Source organism: Bombyx mori, chromosome 21, assembly GCF_030269925.1.
Source record: "Bombyx mori chromosome 21, ASM3026992v2".
NCBI classification, from domain to species: Eukaryota; Metazoa; Arthropoda; class Insecta; order Lepidoptera; family Bombycidae; genus Bombyx; species Bombyx mori.
The window spans coordinates 13,462,357-13,475,007 of NC_085127.1; the positions used below are offsets into that span (position 1 = coordinate 13,462,357).

The following is a 12,651-nucleotide window of genomic DNA, read 5'->3' on the forward strand; positions in this document are numbered from 1 at the left end:
AGCCTCTCAAGGCTATCAGCATAGGCAGGAAAAAAAAAGTAAAATTTACTAATAGCTGCGAGAGCAACACCGAAGACCTAACAGCCCGAGGGCACCTAATTTGTAAAAATGCACTTATTACCGGATTGAAGGTGCGATCCACTGAGAAGATCCGGCGAAAAGTGCTTGCTTTGGGTATATTTTACACTAAAATGTATTTATTCCAGTGTTTAATCACATGAGAACTTTTAAAATGCAAGCCTGAAATTAAACGCAGATTGTTAATGACAATTACAAGATAAAGCAAAAATAAAACGTTCAAAACGTCAAACAAACATGGAAACTCGGCGTCCTTTGTAAAGTTAGAATTCTATTTTCCTAATTTTATACAGTATTATTGTTTTAAATCAATATCTTTGTTAGGAAACATAGTTTATAATTATTATTTATGTATTATATTATCATTGAAATATTACAGAAATGCTCATTAACCGTTGACCAGAACAGTACTTTTATGCTAGAAGCTCTATTATTTTATAAGTCTATCTCGTATGCCGCGAATCTATGAAAATGTTTAACTGAGTGAATTCGTTTAGTAAACATGAATTCATCAAACATGGATAAAGAGTCGGTGTGTCGGATGTGTTTACAATTTAATGTTAAAATGTACAGTCTACAGTCTAATCCATTACAAACTTATTTTGAAGAAACATTAGGAGTTAATGTAAGTTTAAAACATAAAATAAATAAAACTATCAGATAAATTTATTTACTTACTTTGATTTATTAAAAATAAAAGTATCAATGGACAGACAATTCATTAAAAAGTTTTAATCAAAACAAAAAGTCTACACAAGTTAAAACTCCACCATGTTCTGTCCTGTAATATTAATCATTACAATATATTTTTCCAGCCTGTCTGTTCTATGGATTTGCCGCAGTGTGTGTGTTATGTATGTGCAGCATTATTGCAAAAATATAGTAGGTTCAAAACTAAGTGCTTACTTGGACAATCTGTGCTCTACCAAATACTAAACTCTGGTAAAAAGGTAAGATTATTTATAATTACAAAATGTCATCTCTTTCACAGGTAACCCTCTTATAATAAATATGGTTCCATTGTAATATGAAAAGAAAAAATCCCTAAAATCCTCATATACGGTACCTCTACAACACAATAACAAGATTTTTGTTTAAAATTATTTAGAACATTACATTATGCACTATGAATACACAATATATGGGAAGAACTAAAATTTTACTGATTATTTTTTATGTATAATAGGTAAAAAAATACATACATGCTACATGAGATGTTTCACTCTGAAAAAAAATTCTCCTCTTTCTACTGGTTTCTAGTCTCTTATAATACGATTTTGCTTAACACAGGAATTTATAGAAACGTATCGAGCGTATTATAGAATGGTTACCTGTAATCTATTATAATCTGCTAGAATGTGAGTATCAGTGGTACTTATAAATAAATTGTCGCAATTAAAATGACCTGTACACTAAAATACTGATGATAAAAGAAAGCATAAGGAAAAATCTTTTTTTTAATAAATATCATTTTTGTGTGTATGCATTTCAAGCTTTATCACACATTAAACTGCGAGCAAATGCGGGAATTAAGTGGCATTTCTGTATCTGTGAATTGTGAAAACGCAAAGGAAGTGTTAATAAGCAGCTTTTGTTGTAATTGCAGTTATACCTTTTTACTAAAACCCTTTTATGGTATAGCCTATGATATAGGCATAACTCCTGCCCATCAGGATTGACCATACCAAGGGCATGACCGTCATTAAGAACTGAGAATTTTCAACTGTGTATAGCTTTAGCCGATAATAGCACCACTCCATCTCTTACCAGGATCTGGCAAATATGACTAAGGAATTCAATGGAGAATGGAAAGCAGCATTCTCTGAGTATTATACACCTATAGTTTGATGGCATATAATGGTAGTGGGAGTGTTGTAAACCCACAAGGAACGGTCACCACCATCCTGCCTATGTCTGCTGCACACAGTCATGCATTTCGTGACGTCAATGGGTTTCTGTAGCTATTTGCAGTAGGTGGGCCCTAACCTTGTTTAACTGTACATCATAAACAAAAGGTCTGTACACCATAAAATTAGCATAACCCAGCTAGCAAATTCAAACTCGAAATTCGTTTCCTAGATTTTTAATTTAATACATTAACATAATATGTTCTTAAAATACAGAAATTAATGTGATTTTTTACAGATTACAATCACATCAGTCCAAGAACTAGACCGAAGCAATTTAAAAACACCATTCGCCGTGTACACTGAAACAGATGTTAAAACAATTCACACAGTTTCCGACGATCCGAAGCTTCCAATTAAAGAAGAAATAGACATAGCGATAGATAGTAAAACATCATTAGAAAATGACCTGCAAGTGAATGAAATATTTCGTAAGGATGGCGAGTATGTGAAAGATGAGGATTACGGTGATTTCCCTTCTCAGCTAGAAGAGACAAGCGACGACGAACCGCTTTTAATGCACAAAATAAAGAAAGCTAAGAAAGCCAAAAAGAAAACGACCAAAAAGGATAAGAATAAAGTTGATTATATTTTGGCTGAAGACTTTCAAGGTGTCGAAGTGAGTGGTATTCCCTAAAATATTACGACATTTACTAAAATACGATAACACCTAACTGCATCAGCAAATTATCCTTATTTTCTCGGATTTATAACACTGTTAACGACAGGCAGTGGCTTGGCTCTGCCCCAGGCATTGCTGACGTCCATGGGCGACAGTAACCACTCACCATCAGGTGGGCCCGTATGCTCGTTTGCCTACAAGGGCAATAAAAAAAATTGACAAAATTGCAGGCAACAGACGATTCTTCGGCGTTACCACCAGAGATAACAGAAGTTTTACAGTCCAGAAAGAGAGGTCGACCAAGTAAAAAGAGAGTACAGGCAGAACCTGCGGGAAAGAAACGTAGAAGAACGAAAAATACGGGTGGGGTCACTGAAGACGATATTGTCTTGGAGGAATGTTGTACAATAACAACATTGAGTGTTAGTATTATTATTTCTAGGGCATACATAGGTCTCGCCTACAGAATGGGAAGGTGTGTGCGCATCTCTCCATACTACTATACTGACTGCATTACACAATCGACCACAACGACTTTTTAACTACATTACCTCCCTAATAATAATCCCAATATCCTTTACTCAGCCGAAGCCAACACGTTCCTTACTATTTGCAAATGTAGTTGACCCCATCAGCTGATTTAAATTACATTGCGTGGTGTAAGAGCTTAACATTACTGGTGGTAGGACTTCTTGTGAGTCCGGGCGGGTGGGTACCACCGCCCTGCCTATTTCTGCCGTGAAGCAGTGATGCGTTTCGGTTTGAAGGGTGGGGCAGCCGTTGTAACTATACGTGAGACCTAAGAACTTATATCTCAAGGTGGGTGACGCATTTACGTTGTAGATGTCTATGGGCTCCAGTAACCACTTAACACCAGGTGGGCTGTGAGCTCGTCCACCCATCTAAGCAATAAAAAAAAAAACATTAGAATAGTATAGGTTGCATGTGTCGTTGATCCCATCAGCTGATTAAATTACATTGCGTATTGTACGAGCTTAACATTAGAAAAGTATAGGTTGCATGTGTCGTTGACCCCGTCAGCTGTTTAAATTACATTGCGTGGTGTACGAGCTTAACATTAGAAAAGTATAGGTTTCATGTGTCGTTGACCCCATCAGTTGATTTAAATTACATTGCGTGGTGCCCAAACTAAACATTAGCAAAGTATAGTTTTTCGAGCGGTAGTGATCGCTTAATTCCACCACCTGACTTCGCTTTCGGGAATAAATCCTCGTTATTTCAAATCAAATCAAATCAATTTTTTTATTCAACATAAATGAAAGTACATACTTGTTGAACGTCAAAAAGAACTACCGCCAATTCACAAAAACTAGTCTCCGTCTTGAGAAGAACTGACAAGAAACTCAGCAGGCATGTCTTTTTTTTTTTAATATTACATTTTTTGAAATATTCGTTTTTACAAGATGTATTATATAGTAACATTTATTGCAATATTGAAATGCCCGGAGTTACGATGTGTAGTTGAATTGAGTACCTAATTCTTGCAGCAAGAAGAACAGCTGGAGGAGATCAACAAGCGGCAGTACTCCAGCAACTACATGAACGCTCAGTACAAGTGCCAGCTCTGTTACAAGGGCTTCATAGACACAGAGGCCTGGAGACATCACGTCTCCAAGCACTCACCCGTGAGTACCTTGTGTTTAACACTAAAAATCTATTATTACTAAAAAGATTAAATAATGAATACATGCAGTTTATTCTAAAGCCGTACTTTGTATGGCAATGTTCCTATCCGTCACACGAAGTGTTACCAAAAATCGCAGCACTGTTAAAGTGAAACTTATTACACCGTCTCAAAGTTTTTCGTCTGTGTGTTGCATGTCGCGTGACGGTCGGCCGCGGAGTAGGGATAAAGTGAAAGGCGCTCGTCGGAGCAGCCAAGGCCAATATGGCGGCGGGTTCAATAAAAATATTAGTTGGAGACTTGTCTACTTTTATCCTTTCCCATTATCATTCCAATTTTCTAAGTATAAAATTAAGATTGATAAAGCGATTTTTATACCCTTAATGGAATATTATTCCAAACATTTTTAGTTAAATGTTTATAATGTGAAAAAAGTTTCACTTTTACCGTGGTTTCATAAAACCACACAATCTTTTTTTTTCTAACCTGTCGTATGCTGCAAAGGCCTTCGTTAGCTTGTGAAAAATACATCATTTGATTTTCGGTTTCTCTTATGACGGCCACAACAAAGAGACCCGATGAGCATTCAGACGATTTACTAGCTTGCAGAACTCTGTTCAAATTTTTCAATGACCTGCTTGCTATGGCTGTCTTGCTGTCGACAGATAATATGACCAGGACAATGATACATGTTGCTAAACCGCTGCTGGACAGTAAAGGGACTCAGCACACGTGGCGCCCCCTTACCCGGGGGCCGCGTCTTCCTCGTTCGTCTAAACGTTGTTTTGTTTCGTAGAGCGCGGGTGCAATAGAGTGTCCAGTGTGCAAGTTCCGCTTCGAGAACAAACGCCAGTTCCAGAAGCACGCCTCCAACCACGAGAAGAAGTACGCCTGCAACTACTGCGACCACGTCTCCGCCACGACGTAAGTGCGCCCAGACACGGAGACTCGCAACCTTGTTGGAAGTCCAGTGGCGGATTTACCTTAAGGCCCGGTAGACCCGGACCTAGGGCGGCCAGATTTAGGGGCGGCCCCAATCGTGTCAATAAACTTATTATAACATATGGTGGGCGGACTGCACTGCATAGTGCAATCTATTACACACTCGTGTAAAAGTTATCATAACCAAGTACGCCAAGTTTGCAGAGTATGTTAGAGCAAATAACTAGTTGTAAGAACTTATCTACCATATTCTTGCGAAATAACACCAATTGTTTTTTCCTAAATTTCTAAATCTATTTAGATAAATGTTGGTAATAAAGTAATTTCATTATGTAGTCTATATGGTGGATGCTGAGAAAGGGGCGGCTGATGGCTTGGGGCCTAGGGCGGCCAAGACTGCAAATCCGCCACCGTGGAAGTAGCAGAAGTTTCAAGAAGTTTCACTTCAATAAAAACAGAGTGACAATGCTAAATGAATTCAATAAAGATTTCAAACGAAACCAAGCTCTGAGTCTGTAAATGGATCCCTTAAACACCCAAATCGGTACCGCAATTGATGTGGATGATGTTCACAGAACCCAAGCGAAGCAGCACCAGCGCTGGCACAGGGGCGTCACGTACAAGTGCCAACACTGCGACGAGGTGTCCACGTGAGTACTGGGGGGTGCCGCGGGGGGCAGGCGGGGGTCCGGCGCGGGGCGGGGGCGGTGTCGGTACTACAACCAGTGTGACGTGATGACTGTACCGGTTTTCATAATGATGACTTTTGATGATGAAATTTGCATGCTTTTCAATACAAAGAACAAAAAACTGAATATAATCTTGTAAGAATTTCGTCGGATGTATGTGATGCTTCAATCAAGGGTCACTTCAAAAAATATGAGTCGTTCACTAAATCGACTCGTTTAACACAAAACCTACGAATCAGAAGAAAAGAACCATATGACAGTCATTCGGGTCATTTCGGGTTGCCGCGTCTCGCCCCGCGCCTGTCTCGTTTAGTCGTTCGTTGTAACATATTGACGCATAACGCATTTGGATTGTTTTGATCTCACGTAAACAATCGAACTATAACAGTTCCTTTAAGCTGTTATTCAATACTAAACTTTATCCAGCCAGTAACCTGATAATATTAATTACGTCATAAATTGATGTGATAAACGGTAATCCAAACGTTCTATTGAACGGGTCGTACGAACCGGATCATTTTGTCAACAGGTCAGTACTGATCTGAATCTCTAAAATTAAACGAACGACACATATCTAGTGTAGGGCTCAGATCAAATTCTTCCATTTGCATCGATCTTGAGCAGTATGTTTTAGCTATTCCCACGTCATACCCGAAACGCCCAGTTCCTGCTCTACTGAGCGACGCCAAGTTGTATTCCCGATATACAAGCTGTATTTACTGGTGGTAGGACCACTTGTGAGTCCGCGCGGGTAGGTACCACCACCCTGCCTATTTCTGCCATGAAGCAGTAATGCGTTTCGGTTTGAAGGGCGAGGCAACCGTTGTAACTATATTGAGACCTTACGACTTAAGTTCTCAAAGTGGGTGGCGCGTATACGTTGTAGACGTCTATAGGCTCCAGTAACCGCTTAACTCCAGGTCAAAAAAAAAACTAGATAACACTTTAATTTGTTGTTCTCCCTCTCTTATGGGGCTCTTCTTTTGGGGACAGCAAGTGGACGTCGTACCTGAGCCACGTACGCATGAAGCACCCCTCGGAGTTTATATGCGGCGCGTGCGGCTCCTCCTTCGTGAGCCGCCTGGGGCTGGCCATGCATAAGACCATGATGCACAAGGACCTGGATGTGAGTACCACTGGATCTACTGCTCTATCCGGTCATCGTCCTCGTCGAACCCGTCGCTTACGACGAAGGGCTCGACGAGTAAATTAACCCACAGACACAGCCCACTGAGTTTCTCGCCGGATCTTATCAGTGGGCCGCGATTACAATCCGGTGGTAGATTCTGCGAAGCGCGGCTGTTGCCAGGGTTCGTGTTAGCAACGTTGTCAGGTTTGAGCCCCGTGAGCTCACCTACTAGTTAAGGCTACGCTGATATAGCCTCTCAAGGTTTTCAGCTTAGGTAGAAAAAAAAATGCTCTATGTTGTACTACCCTCATACAAGTTCAACGAATTATGTTACCTAATGTGTCCATCTTTCGAAATGATTGTCTGATTTGCTTTTTTTTTCCTACCTATGCTGATAGCCTTGAGAGGCTATATCAGCATTACCGGGCGAGTAGATGAGCTCACAGGCAGTGGTGGATTTACACTAGGGGCAGTCGGGCAAGTGCCCAGAGCGGCAAATTTTGAAAGCTAGAAAATAAACAAATATTTATTTATGTTTATGGAGTATATAACATCTTGTACTTGACTACAAAATATGTCCCCATAGCAACTATTAATATGTATGGGTGAGCGATAGTTATATTGCAGTGATGCTGCGTTAGTCTCGCGATTAGATTAGTTAGATTTCGTTAGATTGTAATCCCAATATATTCTTTAGTCACTTAACTGGACACGTGTCTTATTAATCCTTGCCCGATATAGAGACTCAGCAATATAATAAAGTTTCTGCAATATATTACATTGTTTAATTTTGAAAAATATATATATAGTATTAACTATAAGCTTAAGTAAAATTCCAACTTCGATAAAGCGGCACGACACGAGAACCCTCTCATCGTGGCCGCCGGTAACTACATTCTCGATCCTACGGACAGAATGGAAAGCAGTCGACGTTGCCCAAAACACGTCATCTCGGATCCTCCCGATCCACTAACGTTGCTTTTAGGTACTTCAAGCACCGGTCATCGTTCTCGTCGAACCCGTCGCTTGCGACGAAAGGCTCGACGAGTAAATTAACTCTCAGACACAATCCACTGAGTTTCTCGCCGGACCTTCTCAGTGGGTCGCCTTTCCGATCCGGTGGTAGATTCTGCGAAGCACGGCTCTTGCTAGGGTTCGTGTTAGCATCGTCGTCAGGTTTGAGCCCCGTGAGCTCACCTACAAACGTTAGAGCGAAGCTGAAATAGCCTCTCAAGGTTATCAGCATAGGTAGGAAAAAAAAAAAAAAAGTTAAATTCCAGCATGGGGTCGGATCTTTTTCCAGTGCCCAAAAGCGGCATTAAGTTTAAATCCAGCCCTGCTCAAAAGGCTCAAACCTGTCGAAATTGCTAACACTGACTATACACTTTGCTAATGAATCAATATAAGTAACTAAATACTGAAGTTGGTGGTTGATATTTGACTGGTCAGGAGAAGTCCGAAGCGGGCCCGTACTGCGCGGAGTGCGACGTCCAGTTCGCGTCGCTGGAGGCCTACAAGAGGCACATGGTCACGTCCGTCAAGCACGCCGAGCTCACGCTCACCAAGTAAGTCGGGGCTCACACAATGTGCCAAGCCGAAGCAGCCCTTAAACTCATGGCCTTATGTAATATCATTCAGAAAAAGCTGTAATTAAGAGTCCAAGATTCGGAAACCGTTAATCTTGACTTGTCAAATTGGGAGACGGCGGGAGGACCTGTATTCGCAACGTGGGTTTCTCTATTTTATTTTATAGTGGGGGGGGGGGTCTTGGAGTGAATGATGAGGACCTTCGGAGTATTGCCAGTCATTTCGAGATGCGTAAGTTTGTAAATATCATTAACGCGATATAGGTTTTTTATTAAATTCCTCTGTGTTACCTCTTGCTACAGAGTGACTAAAAATGGCCAATTTGTCCAAAGACTTTTTTGGTACAATTTTGACCAAAGACTATTTACGTAATTACCTGCTTTGTGCTATGTCTTTATCGTAGGATGCGGGTAGGTAACCCTGGCAGCCGGTAGCGTTTTCCCATTTAGCTTAAGATTGAGCAGTGTTGAAGTAAGGAGGGTGTGCGGCGGGCGTGTTCCAGCAACGGCTGCCGGGTGTGCGGCGAGACGTTCGGCAGCGGGCACGAGCTGCGTGCGCACGCGCGGCGCCACCACGCCAAGAAGCGCCCCAAGAACTACGGGAAGAAGCCCACCAACCTCACTTGGCCCCTCAAGTGCGATCAGGTACGCGACCTGGCCGCCCCGACTACCAGACTAGTGCTGCTTTACTGGTGGTAGGACCTCTTGTGAGTCCGCGCGGGTAGGTACCACCACCCTGCCTATTTCTGCCGTGAAGCAGTAAGGCGTTTCGGTTTGAAGGGTGGGGCAGCCGTTTTATTGTAAAAGCTAAGACTTAGAACTCATGTCTCGACGTGGTTGATGTCTATGGGTTCGGGTAACCACCTAACACCAAATGAGCCGTGAATTCATCCAACCATCTTAGGAATAATAGAATAATGTAGCGATTCGCTCGTGTGCAGTGCTCACAAGAGGTGCATAGCGCGCGCGAGTACTGGAACCACTTCCGGCGGACCCATCCCGACAAGCCCTACCCCATTCAGAAGGACCACATCTGCGACGTGTGCGGAAAGAGCTTTAGGGTGAGTGATCTTCGTCTTACTACATTCTAATCAATAAGGGTGGGCGGGGTGGTCGATCTCATTTCAAAATTTTGTGAGGAGAAAGGACTTCTTGTCCGCCAAGGCGGTGGAGTGTCCCGAGATAAGTCTCTTTAGGCGGTACACAACCAAAACCAGACTACGAGAGTCTTTACTCTGTTAGAACGTTGGCAGTGCTGCTGTTAGACCTCATATGAGAACGAGCCCGTTGAGTTTCTCGCCGGATCTTCTCAGTGGGTCGCGTTTCCGATCCGGTGGTAGATTCTGCGAAGCACTGCTCTGGATAGTGCCGGTGTTAGCAAAATTTTTTTTTTGTTGTTGCTTAGTTGTTTGACGAGCTCACAGCTCACCTGGTGTTAAGTGGTTACTGGAGCCCATAGACATTCACAACGTAAATGCGCCACCCACCTTGAGATATAAGTTCTAAGATCTCAAGTATAGTTACAACGGCTGCCCCACCCTTCAAACCGAAACGCATTACTGCTTCACGGCAGAAATAGGCAGAGTGGTGGTACCCACCCGCGCGGACACACAAGAGGTCTTACCACCAGCAAAACACTCCGGGTTTGAGCCACGTGAGTCCACCTACTAATAATAGGTATAAAAAAATATGAAATATAAAATATATTTGCACTAGCAGCAATGTAATTCAAATTAATACCAGCCGACGCGCGAGGTCAACGCTCTGAAACATTTGCTTTAGGTTGCGGCGTCACGGAGTGTATGCAAAACGTTAAAGTTTTCGCTTGAATAAATTAGTATTGTTTTCTTTTTGTTTGAAGGTAGATATTATTATCTTAGAGATCGTATTAAATCGCATAAGGTCGCACGTTGTTAAGATGCGCACCTTTTATTTATTTATTTATTTATTTACTAGGCACACAATACATATTACAAGCTAAAAAGATACACAAAAAGTAACAACAAGTAAAAACAACAAAAACTGGCTTGCAACATGTTATGTTTAAAATAAATGTTAGTGTGTGACTGGCCGTCTTGAGTATCACTTGTCCCCATACGCGCTAACACAATACAACATAACATATTTCTCTTATGTATCAGAAAATGTAATATTATTTTTAGTTAATTATTATTCGCTTATAGTAACATTACTGGTTTCATTACTGGAGGTAGGATCTCTTGTGAGTCCGCGCGGGTAGGTACCACCACCACCCTGCTTATTTCTGCCGTGAAGCAGTAATGCGTTTCGGTTTGAAGGGTGGGGCAGCCGTTGTAACTATACCTGAGACCTTAGAACTTACGTCTCAACGCATTTACGTTGTAGATGTCTATGGGCTCCAGTAACCACTTAACACCAGGTGGGCTGTGAGCTCGGTTACCCCCCCTCCCCTCCCAACGAGCGGCTCGTTCCAGGGCAACGCGTTCCTGACGTACCACAAGCGCACCCACTCGGAGGAGCGGCAGTTCAAGTGCGAGACGTGCGGGAAGGCGTTCCACAACCCCGGCAACCTGTACATGCACGAGAAGATACACTCCGACCTCAGGCCCTACTCCTGCTCCGTCTGCTTCAAGGCCTTCAAGGGGAAGGGCGGACTCAGCAGACATTTTAGGGTCCGTTAGCTGTTCTATACCTTGCTAAGTATATGTCTCGAATCTCAGTTCCCAAGGCTGGTGTCTTATCTTAGCCGCCATCGCCCGAAACATGTCTTGTCGGATCCCCCGGATTCACTCTCGGTGCTTTTAGGGCTCTAAAGCACCGGTCACGGACCTAACCCATAGACAAGTCCACTGAGTTTCTTACCGGATCTTCTCAGTGGTCCGCGATTTCGATCCGGTGGTAGATTCTGCGAAGTAGTGTTTTTACTAGGGCTAGTGTTTTTTTTTATTGCCCTTGTAGGCAGACGAGCACACGGCCCACCTGATGGTGAGTGGTTACAGTCGCCCATTGACTTCAGGAATGCCAGGAATACAGCCAAGCCGCTGCCTACATAAGTCTTAGATTTTTTTCTCAGATTGAGCCCGTGAGCTCACCTACCGGTCCAGGCGTAGATTAAATAGTCTCTCAGCCTACCAGCGAATAGGTAGACGAGAAAAGCTGGTGCCGCCGTGACGCGTGAGACTTGACCTCATGTTTCAACATTATTGTCAAATCTATATGCTTCGATAGCTTCTTTCAGCAGTACAGAACTAAATAATGGTGCATGTATAAATAAAATACAGGCTTGTTTATTAAATATTTGCGGTTATTCTTATTTTATCAATTTAAATTACAACTTGCCATGAACGTAGCTAAAATGCTGGAACGGAAGAGAGGGTTGCCAAACGCAAATCTTAAAATTAGCAACTTTTTTTTAAGGAGTTTATGACCTCGTAACTAAGACCTTTAGGTCAAGTCTAATTTTAATGATAACTTTTTTGTATGAAAAATGATATTATGAAATGAAACGAGATGATATGGGATGAAGTATAATCTCAGTAAAATGGTGGTCATTTACTGAGACTTTTTCAGTGGACTTTTTGGAGGATCCCGAGAAGTTACGTTCAGCGGCTTTGTTTCATTTTCCCACATTTGTGCACTTTCACAGATATTAAACAGTTAATAAACCACCGTTATTACACATTTAAACCTGACGAAACACTAAATAGACAAAATAAAACAAATCACACAACTTCACTCCTCGCGTTCCCGCCAAAAAGTCATTAGCAACTTAGAACTTAGGTGTTACCATTGCAATATCACAATATAATTCTAATGTTCATATTTTGATTGAGCGGTGCATTAAATTTCCCAGTGTCACACCGGGGAGAGGCCTTACGATTGCGAGATCTGCGGCAAGGCGTTCAGTCAGTCGAACAGCCTCAAGGTGCACGTGCGCACGGTGCACTTAAAGCAGCCCGCGCCGTACGTCAGCCGCACCCGCCTGGAGAGGCGCCTCAAGGCCGGCACGGGCAAGGACAAACCTCACGAACCCTTCGCTTACACGTGAACGTGGCAATAAAATGTTCTTGTAAA

General features: G+C 42.2%; 1 protein-coding gene across 1 annotated transcript; it reads left to right on the forward strand.

Annotated features, from left to right (window-relative positions):
• The first annotated feature begins 211 nt into the window (after positions 1-211).
• On the forward strand, positions 212-12,651 carry LOC101737100 (zinc finger protein 30). The gene is made up of 14 exons (XM_012689491.4): positions 212-340; positions 458-703; positions 894-1,028; positions 2,224-2,604; positions 2,838-3,029; positions 4,116-4,253; positions 5,049-5,176; positions 5,770-5,844; positions 6,877-7,009; positions 8,462-8,577; positions 9,102-9,243; positions 9,540-9,659; positions 11,052-11,249; positions 12,431-12,651. The coding sequence occupies exons 2-14, from the start codon at positions 581-583 to the stop codon at positions 12,623-12,625; spliced, it is 2,076 nt and encodes a 691-aa protein (XP_012544945.2). The 5' UTR covers positions 212-340; positions 458-580; the 3' UTR covers positions 12,626-12,651.

Excerpts from the sequence above, each read along its gene's own strand:
- LOC101737100 (XM_012689491.4), top strand. The coding sequence starts at position 581 with ATGAATTCATCAAACATGGATAAAGAGTCGGTGTGTCGGATGTGTTTA. Across the intron at positions 3,030-4,115 it reads GTACAATAACAACATTGAGT|CAAGAAGAACAGCTGGAGGA; the intron begins GTTAGTATTATT and ends TAATTCTTGCAG. Across the intron at positions 4,254-5,048 it reads ACGTCTCCAAGCACTCACCC|AGCGCGGGTGCAATAGAGTG; the intron begins GTGAGTACCTTG and ends TTTGTTTCGTAG.